This window comes from Anas platyrhynchos, chromosome 23 (assembly GCF_047663525.1).
Source record: "Anas platyrhynchos isolate ZD024472 breed Pekin duck chromosome 23, IASCAAS_PekinDuck_T2T, whole genome shotgun sequence".
In the NCBI taxonomy this organism is placed as follows: domain Eukaryota; kingdom Metazoa; phylum Chordata; class Aves; order Anseriformes; family Anatidae; genus Anas; species Anas platyrhynchos.
Genome location: NC_092609.1, coordinates 1,882,254 through 1,900,105, shown reverse-complemented (window position 1 = coordinate 1,900,105; position 17,852 = coordinate 1,882,254). Strand labels below are relative to the sequence as shown.

The 17,852-nt window shown below is 49.1% G+C and overlaps 1 protein-coding gene across 2 annotated transcripts in view; it reads right to left on the bottom strand.

Annotated features, from left to right (window-relative positions):
- XPO7 (exportin 7) overlaps nucleotides 1-17,852 on the bottom strand; it is a 42,378-nt gene that overhangs the window by 2,243 nt on the left and 22,283 nt on the right. For both annotated transcript variants that reach the window (XM_038166910.2, XM_038166909.2), the window contains exons 8-26: nucleotides 17,325-17,398; nucleotides 15,808-15,927; nucleotides 15,450-15,596; nucleotides 14,493-14,665; nucleotides 13,217-13,410; nucleotides 12,066-12,171; nucleotides 10,987-11,122; nucleotides 9,972-10,045; nucleotides 8,780-8,860; nucleotides 8,229-8,292; nucleotides 7,008-7,116; nucleotides 6,687-6,793; nucleotides 6,271-6,359; nucleotides 5,451-5,558; nucleotides 4,278-4,360; nucleotides 3,503-3,717; nucleotides 2,327-2,465; nucleotides 1,863-2,023; nucleotides 2-100 (exon numbers count right to left, since the gene is read on the bottom strand). In XM_038166910.2, coding sequence (XP_038022838.1) covers nucleotides 2-100; nucleotides 1,863-2,023; nucleotides 2,327-2,465; nucleotides 3,503-3,717; nucleotides 4,278-4,360; nucleotides 5,451-5,558; nucleotides 6,271-6,359; nucleotides 6,687-6,793; nucleotides 7,008-7,116; nucleotides 8,229-8,292; nucleotides 8,780-8,860; nucleotides 9,972-10,045; nucleotides 10,987-11,122; nucleotides 12,066-12,171; nucleotides 13,217-13,410; nucleotides 14,493-14,665; nucleotides 15,450-15,596; nucleotides 15,808-15,927; nucleotides 17,325-17,398 — 2,279 coding nt within the window. The remainder of the gene's footprint in view (nucleotide 1; nucleotides 101-1,862; nucleotides 2,024-2,326; nucleotides 2,466-3,502; nucleotides 3,718-4,277; nucleotides 4,361-5,450; nucleotides 5,559-6,270; nucleotides 6,360-6,686; nucleotides 6,794-7,007; nucleotides 7,117-8,228; nucleotides 8,293-8,779; nucleotides 8,861-9,971; nucleotides 10,046-10,986; nucleotides 11,123-12,065; nucleotides 12,172-13,216; nucleotides 13,411-14,492; nucleotides 14,666-15,449; nucleotides 15,597-15,807; nucleotides 15,928-17,324; nucleotides 17,399-17,852) is intronic.

Sequence of the window (17,852 nt, the reverse complement as noted above, 5' to 3'; positions counted from 1 at the left end):
CCTTCTCGTTGAGCAGTATCAAGCCGAGCAGAGGCCGAGACATTGACCACTGGTTCCTGCAGTCCTCAAAGATGATGATATTCAGCACTGTCGACAGCATCTGTAAGAGGGAAAAGGAGGCTTAGAAGCAGCTCTGGCCTCACCAGGACACAAAACGTGTGCTCAGAGCACGGGTTCACCCCCACGGCTTGCTTTCTGCAGGAAGAAAACCTCCTGGCATCACACACGGCTGGCTTCTGATCCCAACCACAAAGCCCAACAGCGATGGCAAGGACTCTCAGGCACCGAATTTAAAAGCCAAGCACATACAAAGCAGAGCTGGTGCTTGTTTAACGCTTCCAGTGTCATCTCCTGCAGGAGCCTCAGTGCTGCGGTACTCCCAGCAGCAGGGGACACGAGGAGGAGCCCCCCCAGCTGCTGGAGAACTCTGCACTGAAGGCACATGGAGGTGGTGAGAGGTGCCAAGATATTTTATTCCTGACACAACCTACCCTGCCCCAGGGCAGCCAGGGGAAGATTGTCTCATCTTCAACTTCAACGGGGCAACAGCAAGAGCTTAAATGCACCGAGAGCATGCGAGCACACGCTCCGGTGCCCCGAGAAGCTCCCTGAATCCACGCTCGGGTGTCTGTGATCCCTTCCGTGGCCTCATTAAGGCAACAACAGGAATTGAAGCCAACATCTAACCTGGTTGCTTTGGGAGATGCAGTTTCTCTTTTATCCTCGGAAAACGCCAGCTTCTGGCCCCAAAAGAGCCTGCTTTACTTCGCATTTGATCTCCCAGCGAGGATGGAGCAATACTAACAATGCTCCCTGCTTTCAGGTGGGAGTGGAGCTGACACTTTGACAAGTAGCAGCGAGCGAGCTCGGCTACTGCTGTCAGAAAGGCAGCGAGCAGCACTGCTGAGAGGCAGCAGGAGGCAGATAAAAGCGTTCTGCTGCGAGGTGTGGATGTTCAGATCCCAACGCAGGGCCCTCTGGAGCTGCAGAAGCAAATCTGTGCGAGCAGCAGCTTCTGGCATCAGCAAGTGGCACACGGAGGTGCCTCAGCTACAGGGTGCGTGGAGGCATACGCTGAGCTGAGACTGATCTAAGCAAGCAGAACCTCTCAGCTCCCTACAGATCCTCTGCCATCGCACGTGCTCCTGACCAAAAAAAAGACAAAACCCAGCAAGCTCTGAGCCTCTCAGAGGCGTGCAGATAGAGGCAGATGGCAGATGTGCTGCCAGCTTGTACAACTCCACTACCAAACTCACCCTGCAGAGGCCTTTCTGAATTCAGGACTGAGCAGTGCCAAGGCAGCACACGCTCCAGCAGGTGGAAAAACTAACCTTCCCCTGCTCCCAACGTGAGAGCTGCAGCACAGATTTGCTCCTGTATGCTGAAGTCTAAGCACAGCCTGGTTAAACACGGGGACCCTGTGGTGCCTGCTCTGCTCCGAGCGCACGTGTACCCCTGAAATGTTCCAAGGTGTTTAAACAACTCGTGTTGTACAGCAGCGGCAGGCTGCATGCTCTGTGGCTGGCTGGATGCTGCCTGGATCCTTTCCACAGGCTGCCAGCACCACCTGTAACTACATTTCTGTCTTTACAGACAGACAAAAGCTCAGTTTTGGCTGCTGAAATGGTGTCCTTGCACAGGGAGAACCACAGCCCTGAAACGTGGCTTTGAACCAGATGATGAGTGTGTAGGATTTTCTGGCTAGTGCTGCACCTCTCCTTGCTCCTCAGGAAAAGCCCGGAGGTCTGGAGCAGGGAGCACGCAGCCCCCGTGTTACATCACGCTGAGACAACTCGGGGCTTATCAGGGAGTTCACCGTGCCGTGCCACAACAAGGCTCTCCCCTCCGCCTTCGGTCTTTACCTGCTGAATCATCTCTGGGTGCTGCTGCATGATGTGCAGGAACCGGTCGCTCTCCTGGGTCAGAGGTGTGGTCCTCTTCTTGGTGCTGCGAGACAGCTGCTTGAAGAGATAGGTGACGATGTGGTCCAAACAGGAGCAGCAGCCTGTGCAAACCATGGTGTCTGCAGGAAGAGGGAAGATGGAGATAGTGGGACGTCGCCAGCGTTTACCTTGCTCAGGGAAACACCACCACTTATCTGGGTCCTTTTAGGGACTAGGCACACCAAGAGCCACCTGATCCTAAAATGATCAGCGACTCCTCACTGACACATCCCCTCTTTCTAGCTTCAACAGGGGTGAAAATCCTTCTCAAACCCATTCACAACATTTATCTCATCTGTTATCTGAAACACCAGGCACTTGAAGCAACCCAAATCATTGCAAATCAAAGCCCTACGAGCGTACCAGAGAGCAGGGGGAGTTACCTAGTGCAGTGAGGCCTTCTGAAATGGAAGAGAGAATATACATGATTACATGAGGCTCCAGACTGGCAATAAAGTTCATGTGGTCCTGGGTGAGAACTTCCAGCAAGGAATAGTAGGACTGGCTGAGTTTGGGATAATCCTGCAGAGAAAGAGAGAAAGGCGTGAGGCCTCTTGCCTAGCCTGTAACCATCAGCTCCTTTCTGCAGCGCCTACCCAACCCACTCGTTAAGGAAAACTGCTTACCGGATCTCCTGGAAGGAGAACAAACAAACCTCTCGCACAGAATAACTTGTGAGCCAACACATTTTTCCCCCCTGTGTCTCCCACCTTTCCAAACAGGCTCCGGCAACAACGGCCCAGCAGGTTCCCAACACTGCTCTATCAGAACATCTTTCCCCGCTGCTTCCCTCACCTACAGAGAGTGTTCACACTGCCTACTGCCAGTGCTGGAGATGCAGAGATAGGAAAAGCTCTCCAGGTGTCTGCTGCAGCCTGCCAGATCACCTACAAATAGGCAGGCACGGTGCTGGGCTCAGCAGGCTGTGCTGCTGATTCTTCCTGCAGCAACCCCCAGATCGGGGGGCTCTCCTGGCAGCCCCTGTCTCAAGATTTTCATTTGAGCTGCCCACGAGCTGAGTGTCTAAAGAGCAATGGTTTGGCTACCAGCACATTGGATTAAGAAGGTGCTGAATGCAGTCACAGAGGCAGCAGCAGCTTTCAGATCCTGCTATGAGACGAGTAAAGAGTTGGGAGGAGCATGCTGCCCTCTCTCCTCAATATTTTGAGGACCAGGATGGTGCTGAGAGGGCCTCAAAGTTCTGCTGTGAAATGGATTACTGCACACGAGGTAGAGATCTTCATTAAGCAGGTTGCACCGAGATCTCTGCCCACAGGCAACACAGGGAAGAGCAATCCTTCACTCGCAGGAAACATTTTGCAGGTAGAGAAGCAGTTATTTTTGGTAACTGCTTTGCTGAGACTTGGAGCGTGCCCTACTGGAGAGAGGAACACCCCTGGGTGCTGGGCTTGCAGCCTCCACGTGGGCCCTGCTGCTGGGGTTCCAGGAGGTGGCACGAGCTCATTTGTCTCTGTGATTAAGTTTTCCTTTACCATCTAATCTCCCAACCCTGCCTTTCCTAGCCGTGTTTACGCTGCTGATCACAGGTGTGGGCTTACCAGGAGGTCGCTGTGCGGGATGGAGAGCAGAAGCTTGATAAAGGTTTGCAAGGCGTTGTCCAGTGCATCGTCCCCGTACAGGCGGAAGACCCCGAAGTTGACGTAGCTCCCGCTCAGTGCAGCCTTCAGCATAGAGAAGCAGATGGAAATCCCCTTGAGCTTCAAGGCGTAGACTTGATCCTTTGGGACCTCCCCAAGCGTTAGGATACGATTTCCTGCACGAGCACAGAAGCGGACTCAGTATTTCAGCAACCACATCCGAACCCCTTCTCCCTCAGGGGGGCAGGAAAGACACAAAGGGAGAGCCCTAAGGAGTGACTGAGGAGTCAGCCACAAGCACCAAAGACCTATTATTTCCCAGGCAGCAGTTAAGGACCCCGTTACAAGTTAAAAGCTCTACTAGGAATCAGGGAAAACATCTGCGTGGAGTTTTGCTGTGGAAACAGGATGCACGCCAGGACTGCTCTCCACTTGCTTTGCAGGTCTGCCCGTGTCACCCCGCAGGCTCCCGCGGGGCTCAGCTGGGTTTCCTGCTCATTGTTGTCATTTTCCTCCTTGTTGGAGGAGCGTGGCAAACACCCTGGTGGTTCTGACTGCCTGCCTACCCGAGGACTTCATGCAGAAGCATCTCCCTGGCTCTGAGCATGCACTCAGCAAGTGATTTGGCACTGCCTGCCAGCCCAGGGTCATTCTCCGAGCTGGCAAGAGCCCAGCCCTCACTCCCCAAGCGAGCAGAGGGGTCAAGTGCATTCCATCCCACCTGCTGGGCACTCACCATACGTAGTTATCATTTTACTTGTTTCTCGGAAGAGCAGGATGCCGTTTGGTGAGGACACATCAAACTGCAGCCGTTGGGACCTAACGGGAAGGCAGAAAATAAATCAGATCTCTAACAAACTCATGGAGGAAAACAAAGCCCACGCACCAGGACCTCCAGGTGCTGCTCTGTGCCTCCTCCCCAGCTCCCCAAACACCCCGCTCTGGTGGAGCACTGCTGCTCCTTCCCACCACCAGGCAGGGCACAACCTTCTCAGGGACAGATGAGCTCTGCTGTCGCAGAAGAAAGGGCCTCTACGTCACGGCCATGAGGGATATTACAAGTCTGAGGCTGGAAATCCTGGCTTGGCAATGGTCACTAGGCTACTGCACACAAACACAGCGAGCAGCTTGGAAGCCAGCATTGTGGGGCAGGCTGACTGGCTCCTATTCATAACCCGAGCAAGAGTTCAGAGCTTGGCATTTCTTCCCCTGCAGTGAATAGATCTGAAAACTGATGTGCAGCGAGCTGTCCGCTTCACCTTCGGAATAAATGAGTGTATTCCAGGAAGGTTGCTCCTGCTGCAAAGATGCCATTCAGCTGGGGTAAACACTCTGACAGCACAGCTTCTCAGCAACCCTGAAACGGCTGCGCCTGAACCTCGTGTCCTTTCCACTTGGCTGTAACAATGGTCCCTTCCTATAGGGCTGTGTTCAGCTGGCTGCGGGCCGAAGCAACGTCTTGGCAACCTTCCACTGCCAGATTAGACAGCCTCTGAATGATCTGACTAGCGTCAGAGTACCTCTCTGCTGGCAGAAAGAGCTCATGGTCTAAAGCAGAAGTGGTCAGCTGGTTGCCAGACAGAGCAGCACTCGTCTGATTATAAAGGCAGGTTTTAAAAATTAACCCAACTCGCCTGCTTCCATCTTATGGCTCCAATCCCTGGAAACAAATGCTAAAGAAATTCAGAATTCTTCCTGACCTCGTCTCCTGGTCTCACTGAGTGACACAAGTGTTATCTGGGAGCTATCAGATTTTCCTCCCAGCTGAAACAACGCCAGCTTTGCCACCTCCCACCCTTGGCAGCCTGCAGAGCATAAATAGATGGGAGCAGGGAGCACACAACTGGGCATCGACACCCACGCAGTGGCTGAAGCAGACACGAATCCCTGCCAGCCCGGGGGCTCGTACCTGTTGTGCACCAGCTCAGCCATCAGTTTGAGGACGGGCGTCGTGCAGGCTGGGTCGTGGTACCAGAGCTCAATCGCCCGCTGCAGAATCGGCATGTAGGATGGGTAGCTGCAAGGGGAGAGCTAAGGAAGGAATTTCGGTGCTTTGTTTGAAGAAGAAAGGTCACAACTTTAACCAAAAGGCATGTTTTGGGCGCTGCATCCAAGCCTTGCAAAGCAGCTGGTTAACAACACGAGGCAGAGCTGATGCTGCTTGCCAGGGTCTGCTTTAGCAGGGACAAATCTTAGGTTCACTGAAGGAATTGCACTTCTACTAGGACAAACCAAACCAAAAGGGTTGTGGACAAAAGGGGAGATGCACAAAATCTGTCAGTGCGGCAGACAGCTGACCTTCACCAGCTAAAGAGAAATCTGGAGTCCAGATTCCATGCTCTTTAAGCAGCGATGCTCTCATCAAGAAGACAAAGACACCAACCACTGTTGGCTTTAGCGAGCAAAACTTTTGTTGCTGCTGAGCTGCGCGTATCCCACGAAAAACCACTGGGTGTTACAAGTCAAATCTCTTCAGGGCCACTTGGAAAACCCCAAAGATTCAGCTCTGAGCGGATTTCTACGTTGACTTGGTTGCAGACAAACAAAGTCAAAGCTATTTTGGGGCTCACAGACAGGACACCGTGTACTAGAAAAGTGAAGATTCCTCTTTTCCCACCGCAGCCAGGATTTAGCAGGGAACACGGAGCATTTGGATGCATTCAGACGGAGCTCCCCCCACCCCAAAGGACAAGGTGGCTCAAGTTCACAGGCAACGAACGGAAGGATACATCCACTCAAAGAGCATCATGAAGCTGGTCTTGGCATTGAAGGCAAAGGCTATTCCCCTCAGGTCTCTCACCAAACCAACCAAAGTTCTCTGCGTTGCAAAAGAAGCGACACGTTAAAACATGACACACGAATGGATCTTTCCCTCCCCGGCTCCACCAGCCCATGGCCACGGCCCTTCCTCCCATCCCAGCAGCAACACGAGGTTTATGTGGTGGCTGCTGATCCCAAATTCGACAGTTCTTCCCCTTCAGTGCCAGAAACCCTCTTTAAGCTGAGCCAGCAGAGTGACAGCACTGGGGTATTTCATTCCCAGCTGGCTGAGAAGCCTCACAGCTTAAATTATGAACTAGATCCCAAGGAATACAGGGAACACCGCTGCTGCCCATCACTCCAGCCATCTACTTGTCCAACTTACTTTTGCCTCTTGTTCATTGAAAGTATTTGTGCTGAACATTTGTGCCACGGTCTCAAAGGCAGCCGTTAGGGGAAGCATGAATTGCTCGTACTGATCTTCATCTTCCCCTGAAATAAAAAAGAAATCAGGAGGAAATAGACTGCACGTCCCTGCAGATCTGCCTGTGCTGAGACACTCAAACACTGGTCACCCACGCAGCTGGAGGCGAGGAGACCACGCTTCCAGACAGGTTATTTATCACCTCCAACATCCAACTTGCAACACCCAAACCACAAAGTCGTCACTTTGCTCTGGATCTCAGGAAAAAAACCTAAAAAGTACCTAAATCCACCATGAGAAGACGCCCAAGTGCAGTGTAGAACGTAGTCCGACATCTCATGTCAGTCAGGTTAGACTGATTGTTAATGCCCAGGAAGGAAAAGTGCTCACTCTGCAAACAGAAGAGAGGACACAGGTTAAAGGGGAACCACTTGCTCGAACAGGCTCCTGCATTAGGGGCTGGGTCAGTGACTGATTCTCCTGTCTAATCCCCATTCCGTGCAGGGACAACCAAATTGTGGGTTGTCTCGGAGCAGGTGCCACCAGAGGGCAACATGCACCGCACCGGCTGCCCACGGAATTTCCCAGGACCCAGTGAGCAAGGAAGCCTTGCTTTCCCTCCAGATCAGAGAAACCATCTGTCCCTCTTACTCCTGTGGACCCTCCAGGTGCTACAGCTGCTGGAAATCAGCTTCTGCAGACAGATCCCTGGTTACCCTGCCGACAATCCCCACGGGAAGAGGCAGCCCCAGGGCAGTTTCTGGACCAGGACATGGGACTGTGCCAGTAAAACGTCCCCCAGATGAAGGAATCCAGTGCCTCGCCCAACCAGTCCACCCAAACCTTCTGGATGTGGTTGCAGGAGCCCTATCACCACAGCATCAGAGCAGTCAGTGACCACATGCTCCTAGAGGCGAGTCCTAAATCTGATGGGCTCTGCTGCTTGCTTCTGATCACACCTTCTGATGGTTTTGGTTTCAAGTCACTGTTCCAGATCCGCACAGGGAGCACCGTGCTAGCAGTGACCACGGAACAAGGCTGCTGTCATCCTCACTGCTGTGAGTGACGGCACTCCCTCCAAATCAGGGCTTTTGGACTGAAAGTTGGGCATTAAAATTTGCTTTAAATTTCATAAACAGCATCACTGCTCTCATAAACAGCATCAACTCTCTACCTGCATGTGCAGCCATATCATCTGCCTCCCACATTTCCCTCTGGAGATGGCTGTCTTTTGGTGAGAGCAAAGAGAGCCCCACATTAACCCTTCTGGGATGAAAGGTACCACAAAATTACCACCTCTCAAAATTGAAGGGCAGGCTTTGAACAAAGAGAGATGGGACAGAGATCCCATTTTCTAGAGGCTTCCATGGGTGTATGAAAGCATCTGGGAGACAGGTCAACTTCAAAAGGGTGTGCAGGTGTTAAAATTAGGGGATTACCTAAGCTGCAAGAAGGCTGATGTAGTTCTCTGTGAGACAAGAAGCAGAAGGAGAAAGGACTTACCGTGTGATTGTTCAGCATGAACTGCACGGCGCTCAGCTTCACCAGCTTTCTAACACTGCTGTATGTACAGGCGGCGTTAAGGAAGCAACAGAGTCAGCAGAAAACCTCTCGCAAGGCTTGCAGAGCACTTTCTGGGGCAAAACTGGAAGGGAACTTATCTCTATTCTATTAATATGTTCTAGGTTCTCTTCCATGTGTTTCAAGAGCAGCTCTTACCAGGCTGCAGAGGCGTGCAGTGACTGTTTTCATTTATTCTGGCAAGAAGAATAAGAAGGGTAGGCTATGACTGTGAGCAAATTAATGCTATGGATGGTGAGCTACAAAGCAATTGTGATCCACAGTAAAAAATCCTACAGTACTAGAGCCATCCACTGTAACACAGCACCTAAATAAGGCACTGACCAAGCACTTGCACTCTGTTACCTTCTCGCTACCCAAAAGGTGAAGGGGTTCAGGAATCTGTTAGGTGCAGAGTGCTCCTGAGCACCTGGGTTGCTCTTCCCTCGTGCTGCAAGCGTCCTGCACACCCAGAGCTCTTCCCAAAAGGATATCCAATGGAGAGGTCATTGAGCAGCTGCAGTGTCTTGGAGGTGATAGGCTCGCACCGACCCCAGTACTTCAGGTTGGTGATGCTACGGAAGAGAACAAGGAGGGGTCAGAGGGGTTTGCTCGGCTTCCCCTTTTGCTGTGCGGCGGATTCTTCCAGGCAAAAAGTCACCCAACATCATCAGCTCCACCCTCCACCGAAACCACAGACATCACAAGCCACAAAATATTGGTATAAAATCACTGTACTTACATTTGGTTGACTAGAAAATTATCCTTCAGATAATCTTCACTACTTGGGTCCCAAGCTACACTGGCCCATACCCAGGCCCTTGGAATTCTGTGGCACTCCAGGGCTGGTTTCTGCAGCAAGGGTAAGAGAATTCTGCGGCAGTGACTACATGCAGACGTATGCAATTCTGCACCTGCACCATCCACTGTCAGCTGCAGAATTCTAGTAGCCCTTGCTTCTTCCAGGAGAGCCACTTCACCCCTTGCGGATGCGCGAGGGTAGGCAAAGCCCCGTGAGGGTAAAAGAGGGGGCGATGCTACAGAAATTAAGGGGGGGGGGCAGAGGCTGCACATCTCCAGGCACACGGCACTGGGATTTATTCAGCCCTGGAGCTGGTGAAGTGGTTCGAAATGCTGGTGGAGGCTGCCAAAGGCATGACAAAAAGCCAATTGATGGGTTCGGTCCAGAGGAGAGCTGCCAAGGAGCAGGCCGAATAGGGTGTCCAGCAGAATTTGAGAATTTTACAAAGAATTTAAGGGAAAAGGACTTGTGCTACTCTGGTACTGACCAGCACAATTTGCATGGAAAACCTTTGAAAGGAGCAGTCCCCTCCCCAGAGAGCTTTCGTGGCTGGTGATTGGCAACAGTCAAATGAACAGGGCACGAGTACTTGAGGCTGTCCCCTCTCTGCCTCTGGTTTTACTAAGCAGGCACTGGAAAAAGAATCCTTTATCCTGGTGTGCGGCTTATTTTTGTGTCTCCAAAGCCCAGGCTAGATCCACGATGGATAAATCAATCCCGGAGGCTGCGCGTGATTTAAGCCCCTGAGCACAGCCTGTAATTCTGGCGAGCAGCCAGACGTTACAAGCTTCAGACTCAACAACACTCCCTCATCTTCCAGTTTTCCTGGTAACACCTTCAGATAAACCCTGGAAGCTCTGGTGCCTGCAAGCAGGAACACTTACATTTTCCCTATGAAGACGCTCAGGACCATGGTCTCATCATTCAGCCCCAGCACCTCTGAGAGACGGCGGTACAGCTGGAGAGAAAAACAACACCAATTTATAAGCTGCCAACAACACAAGTAATGATCGAGGATTATTTGATTTTCACTCGGCCTCAAATTGCAGCTCCCAGCCCTGGGAAGGTGTAAACTCGGGGCTTTCCCATCCGAAGCAAAACAAAGCACAGAGATGCTCGTGAGCTGGTGAACACCTGCCCTGATCACTGCTGCCTCTTTTTAAGAAGGTCACTACCCGTATCACTGGTCACAGCAGCTTCTAACACTTTTTCCAGAAGCTGGGCACTTGATTTTCCTAGGGAAAGGAGATGCAACTGTGCTCCTCCTCCCACAGCTGCATGCGGCACCTTACTGAGTTTGTCTGGAAGTCTAATCCCCTTGTCACACCGCTGCTCTGGAGTCTCTGGGGGTGAAAAAAGTCCACAGGCTACTGGAAGGGAAGAGAACCAATTTCTGCCACATGGACGTTCCCATTCTTTACATCATTTTTGAAGCATTCTGCATCTCTGAAGATGCAAAAAGGCATTCAGAGTCCAGCACGTTTACAACTACCCCATAATTACAAATATGGGTATTTATCTTCACTTCAGAGCTGAGGAAACAAGGCTCAAATGGAAAGGTTTGGGCTCCTCAAGTGTTTATGTATCAAGTGACTTTCCCGTGTACGTGGGTTTAAAGGACTCGTTTGAAGTCACAGAAGGAACCAAGTAGGTAAAACCGAACCCAAATCTCAGGTTCTAGGCTACTGCCATAATCACTGGCTCCTTCCTCAGGCATACAGAGCACAAAGACAGCTCGGGGTTTGCAATAACACTGGACAAACACCTAGGAAACAGAGCAGACAAGTCGCAAATATTTCAGCCATCAAGAAAAGGAAACAAGTAATGCCACCTGCTTTCATTTTTTAAAATAAGTGGGGTTATTGCTGCACCTGGCGTGAAGACACAGAGGGAATTTACCTTGGAAGACTTCTGCACCTGATCTCCAATATAGATCTTGCGGAACTGCTCAAAGAAGCTGAGCATGGCAAGCTCCAGCTTCTCGTTCCCAGCCTGTGCCAGCCGCGAGTCCGTGAGGTTCATCAGCTGCAGCACCCTGGAGAGGGGAGGGAAAAAATCAGATGTCACTGCTGCTGGCCACAGGGAGAGCAAGGGGCTTCTGGCACACGGTGGTGCTTCCAGGCTGTGTGATTTTTACTTTCTGCACTGTTTTGGGGCAATAGCTGACAAAACTGACAACAAAACGCTGAGTAGGGTGCATTCCTTTTTTTTTGACAGAAATACAATATAAACAGATTTCTCTGAATATCTATCATATTTACTGGCACGAATTGTTACTGAAATACATACAAGATTTCACTATTTCCCCCTCAATAACTCATCAGCTACTTGGGAAGCCAGTGCTGGATGTTATTTGTTAGCCAGGGCTCACCAACAGGCCAACTCCCTTACTTTCACAGGTTAGCTTCTCCTTCTACCCTAGCTTCCAGAGCACAGCAATCAGGTTCTGGACTAAGAGGCATTCGGTGTGACTCAAGGTAGTTCATGCACAGTAAGCTACATGTTCCCACATCCACCTAATAAGGCTTGCACTGCAAAGGATTTACAATCCCCCAAATCCATCAGGTGTTAGAAGACAGCATCAAATTTTAACAGCTATAGAAAAACTGTAATATTTGGGATATATTTTAGGACAAAGCCCATTTTGGATTACTAACGAGGAGAAAGACTCCCCCCCACCCCAGAAAAGAACCATCGTGCATTTAATTCTACTCCAATGCATGCATTTAAGCCCAGTATAAATTCCTTTTCCATGCTCTTCCCCTCTCATGGTCTTTCTTACAACCCAGACTTCCCAATTTAGTCAAGCTACAGCAGAAATTTGTGGTAGCGCTGGCTAGAGCCACAATGTCTTCTCTCAGGATGGCCAATTCTGCATTCTTTTCAGTGAAAAGAGGGGAAGAGCATGGTGGCAGCTTCACGATAGCAATTCTTCGACTTCAAGAGTGGTGCAGCTAGAAAACAGTCAGTATCCCTACCGACAAACCAACTCGCCATCCATCGCATCCTGCTCATCCGTGCTGGCGAACGAGACCCTACCACCAATCACTGCCCCGATAATATAGACGAGCCACGTCAGGCGCCCTGAAACCAACAGAGGAAATCAGAACCAAGCACGTCACACAGTACAAGGAGGAAGCTGGGGAGATTTGCAGTTCAGTTTGGCAAAGATGGGATTCCCAAGGAGTATCTTTCTGCTTTCGTGCCACCGAAATCACTCTCCACTTGGTGGAGAGGAGGCACGGCTTTACTAGAAAAGGAACAAGAACGCCAGGTCTGCCTGCAGGATTTTCATTATCTAAAGCCATTCCACTGCAGAAAGCCACTTTTCTTGCAAAAGTGCATTCTGTGCATTTAAACCCGTGGAGATGCCAGCAGGCAGCGTTATTCTTTCACCAAACACGTGGCTGATGGAGAAGTCAACGTCACACGGCGTTTTGCCCACACAATATTGCACTGTGTTAGCTCAGACACTATTGCTGATGTGCCCAATTCCTGCAAGGAAGGATAAGCCAGCTAGGTTATTAGAGAAGGGGCGTAACACAGCTGTACCTGAGCTCCGAAGGAACTGCTTCTGTAAAATTCCTAAACCAAAGAGGTGTGCAAGTACAAAACCTGCATGCAGAGCCCACCCAGCGCTGCAGACAGACACTCTCCTTCAGACACTGGCACCAGCTGAAAATCCGGCTCCCAGTTATTCATTATCGACCACCAGCTGGAGGTTTTTTGCTGTGTAAGCAGTGGGGAGGTTCAGATGAGCACCCCACACCCTCTCTCAGCCAAAATCAGGTTGGGCAGGTGGTTGTGGACAACCTGTAGATTGGGCAACATCCTCCTAACTCATCTGAGAGACTGGTCAAGGAGATGACTCAATAATTTCCCCCAGGAGTTGTGCAGTCAGCTGCAGGACAGCAACAACAGCTTCAGCCAGCGGTGCTGTGTGTGTTGGGAGTGTCTGTCCCCAGCCAAGGACACTCAGCACCATAAAGCACCTCCCCAGGGGAACACCTGCAAGATCTGGCTCCCCGTTGTACGGTGTTCACTAGGAACGCAGGCTTCTGGAGCAGTACTGTGGAGGACGGGCAACCCACTGCAAGCTTGCAGGTCGTTGCTCCCCAAACGAGCTCACCTTCTTGTACAGCAACATCCATGGGGCTGGCGGTGGCGCTCTGCAGCAGTTCCTGGTAGGATTGGGCCGACTGGTCGAAGAGCTGCACGAGCAGAGCGCAGGTTTTCTCGTACTCACACCGGCCGATGGTGGAGAGCTGATCCAGCTGCTGCTGGACAAGGCCGGTGTCATCCAGGGGATCCTCCAACCCATCCCTGTGCAGCAAGAAAGAAGATTAGAAAAGGAATTAAAACGCCAAGACGGCCTAGCCCGTAACATAAGCTTGTTTCTGTCTGGCTGGAGATGTTTTTCTGAGGCACACAGCAATTCCAATGAGGAAAGTCTCTGCCCCTAGCGTTTGTCGTGATGGAGAGCTACAGGCTGATGTAATAATCTGACCATTACCGGAGCCATAAATCAGAAAAACATGCGTGGTTCAGGTGGAAGGGCCATCAGGAGCTGGGATGAGTAAGCTCTCCTTACATCGTTATGTTTATCCAGATCTTTGAACAGAATGTGCAGAGCCAAGAGCAAGTTCTCTGTCTGGCTGTCTTTATATAACAAAGCTTTCCATCTCAATGCTTTAGTTTCCTTTTCCTCTAAATACATTAACCTCAATACTAAATGCTACTGTGATCACCAAAACTAAATAAACCTGCTGTTCCACCCATGCATTGTTAGACAGCTAAAAAGGGCTAAGTCGATCTGTCTTCCCTTGAAAGAGGCACTCACAGATTATTTTTCTATACTTGACCACTTGTTTTCATCAAATACACACAAACACAAGGTGGAACTCATCCCACACAAATACAGGCACTGCAGCAGAGTCCTCCAGGCTTCCTTTACACTCAAAGGAGGAAAAAAAAGAGGTACTTTTAGGTCTAATTTATGCCATCCTGCAGCAGATACCTAGGAATTAAGTGAATCATTTTGCATACTTATTCCTCTCTGTTACGATGGCAATTCAGAGTGTAAATGGCATGCTGCAGCTGTATAACACTGGGTGAGATGAATTCCGCCCATCTCCGAAACCACTCGGATCAATCTCAACCATTTTCGACTGACTAAGGTCTAAGGAAAAAAAGAAAGCTGTAAAAAAAGCACACATTTTCTTTTGTGTAAGACAGAGAATATGCAATCTAGGTAAGTCTCCCTGAAAAACCCCTCAGTGACTCACTAAACTTCCTGCAGTCACATCCATTTTGGAAAGACAACTCAGAGCAGAACAGGCTGGAGCCTTCTGCACCAGGTTCTGGCGCCTGCAGCAGAAGCGCTGCCATCTCTCTGCTTCCCTTACCTCAATATGATGTGCACAGATTCCAGTCTGGATGTGATGTATGCTTTTGTGACTTCTGGTGTGTATGTTTCCAGCATGTGAGGCTCTGTGGCTTTCACGTAGGGCACCGACGCTGCCAGCCGCTGCCACAAGCTCAGGAGATAGTGAACGCTGTTGGGAGCAAACTCCCAGTGCTACCGAGAGCAACAGAAAGAAAAAAGAAAGGAAATCAGCCACTTGTGACTTGGCTATTTTATGCACATTGCTTTGACTTACACAGCACGTACAGGGCATCATCTAAAAGCTTTAGGGATGCGGCTGCCAATTTTAACAATGAATTTCAGCACCTTAGTTCAAAGGGCAATCAGTAAGGAGTGAAGGATGCTGCAGGGCTGAGCCAAAAGTCTTTGGTCCCAAAATACTGCTGAACTCATGCTGCAGACAGCTCCCCAGACAAAATGTATGCTTTAAAAGCATTATCCAGACACTGACTTTGTCAAATTTTAACATTTACATAAGCTATAACATTTTTTAGCCATATTCTGTGCAGTGGTGTGGTTACAAGTTATACACTACTGGAAACCTCAGTGGGAACATGGCATGATATTCCTATTACTAGTGATGCTGGCAACTGCATTTTAACAGTGAAGCGATACTTAATTCTAAAAATAAGCCGTTTTTTTAAACAAGTTGTGATTTTTTTTCCCCCTGCTAGGGCATGGAAAGACTCTAGAGGCATAGCAACCCTGCCTTCCCCCACACACTGTTCTTGTTCCATTCAGTAGGAATGCACAGTATAATCAATGCTACACTGCAGGATTCTGTCACAGATACCGCAGGGCTTTTTTTGGTTAAAACAAACAAAAATCGACAAATCTTCTGCAAAATAAGGGGCTAAGAATTGACAAAAGGGTTATCATTTTGTTTTAAGAGACAGCAGGGGGAATAAACACCCGCTGAGGGCAGAGGATTGTGTACCTGTAGGCTGGTCACGGTGAAGTTGGCGATGAGCCGGATGACCTCGGGGTAGTTCTCCACCTTCACCAGCTCTCCCAGCTGGTAATTGCTTTTCAATCGTGCCAGCAATCGGCAGAACTCATGGTAGTTATTTGGGTCTGACAAACTCTGAGAGGAGAAAAAAAGGAGAAGAATTTAGAAACAGCAACAGGAAGGGGCACGGATTTATGGTGGAACAGTAGAGAAAGGAAAAGAGCAGCAAGCTGTTGCAGCCTTCTCCCAGTGCCACAGCTGGGATGTGCATTAGGAAGTATTTTTGGTGAAGAAACTTGATGCAGAGGAAGCAGAGAATCCCACTGACTGCATCCAAAACACTCACCTGTGGGTTTTCCAGTATTCGTTTAACTCCATCAACAAGGTGAGATAGAAACTTTGCTCGTTCTGCATTGTTGAAGAGGGATCTGCGTACGGAGGCTATCTGCACTAAGCAGGATAAAACCTAAAAGGGGCAAGAAGAAAAAAGGGAGGGATTAGAACACTAAAATGAACACCAGATGCTTGCTTTTCATGACATAAATCATTTAAGTTCAATGCTCATGCCACACGTCAGCTCCTTCAGTCCAAAAGAGGACTTGAAACAACAGCCATCATTTTTGCAATTCTGTGCAGTCTGCATAAAAACGTAGATACAAATTACAGGAGGGATAAAAGCACAACACCCAGAGGAACAACATCTCTGTCCTGACAGTCAAAGGTGTGTTGCAAACTCTGCTACATGCCCTAAAAACATTGAGATTTATTTGAATGAAGAACACAGAGCACAGAAGTCTAAAAATATGCTAGCAGAGGAAGGAAAAACGAGTCAATTTTACACAGACTTCGAAAAGCATTCGCAGATGATATGCAAGCCTCTGAAATTTAATTGAGAGCAAATTCCAAAGGTACAGGTGCAGGAGTGAATGGCAGGAAGGTGAACGGGGCCACGAATAGCAGAGAGAGGTCAGTTATGGTCACTGCTCTGCAATCCTTATCAGGAGGCAAAGCCCTTTCCCTCCGACCAGCGTAACAACTACCTGCCTCACCCTGAAGCCCCTTGTTCTTGGTGGATCTTACATTTAATGATCAAAGACTCGGGACAATTAAAGGCTTAATTGCTTCAGATTTCTGTTCAGTGACAAAAAAAAGTCTCTCGTGAATATCTGAGGCTCTAAATTCAGAATTAGCAAGTAACCCTTCCACGTAATGAGCAGTGCTGAGAGTCTCAGTGGAAAAAGTTCTTCTGAAGGACCCTTCCCTTCATAGCCAAAGGGCATGTTTTTGTTTTAACATCAGTTATGAAAAATATTTATCAGCTAGACAAATGCCCGGCAGGCAAACTCTTTTTTTTTTTTCCAAGAAGAAATAATAAAACTTTTAGTTCAGTTGTGCTGTTGGCCATTTCATCCAACTGGGACATGGCCTCGTTTTAAAGCGTGGAAAGAGAATTATGAATTACATTCCTCGCTTGTGCTCCCAGGCTTGGTACCTACTTGCAGCACGGTTTTAGGATCAGCTAAGTGGTACTGTGGAAATAACAAGCTGCAGCTCTCAAAAAGGGCTTCCTGGCAGATTTAGCACAGACTCCAGGCTACGCAAGGATAAAAGCAGCAGACTGGACTTCCAACAAACAAGCTGCTCTCAGGTCGCTTCCAAAACCTGCAGGTGCATGAAAACCAGCAGCAGTGGCAGAACCAGAGCAGCCTCCCCTTTGTCAGGGGATCACAGGGCAGTGCCAGCAAAAGAAAGGAGCTGTCTGAAGCCATCCTGTGACATTTTAACCACCCGTAAGCCTCCCAGGTGAATCCTACAACACCTTCTGGTAGTGGAATCGGTAAGGAACGGAAACACCAGACTTACCAGAGGAGAAAACGAAGGAGGGATGGAATGATAGAGGTCAAAAAACAACTGAAGGGTCGAAGAATCCAAGAATGCTGAAACAGAATGGAGCACTTTACTGACAACACATCCTTGCACTGCTTTCCACACACCTAATGCTCATCTGTCCAGATTAAGAATGGTGTACGTACTCGGCACATAAAGGACTACACTCAAAGAACATTTCCAAAGGATTTTACATTGTTTCATAACTAAACTGGCTTTCCCAAAAATAAAGTTATCCCGTTGGTACTAAGATAAAATTACAGGAGAGTATTTTTAAAAAGCAATTTGTAAAATGGCCTGCAAAATGACCGGTGAGAAAAGCAAAGACGTAAAGAACAGGTCCTGAGTTACTATTTATATATTTTTTTTATATATATATATATAAATATGTGTGCGTATTTTAAACAATTTACTGTTTCTTGAATTGGCAGGTTAAAGACTGAAAGGGTAAAGGAGCATTTGTGCAGTTCATGATAGGCAACTCACACTGGACTGCGTTTGTAA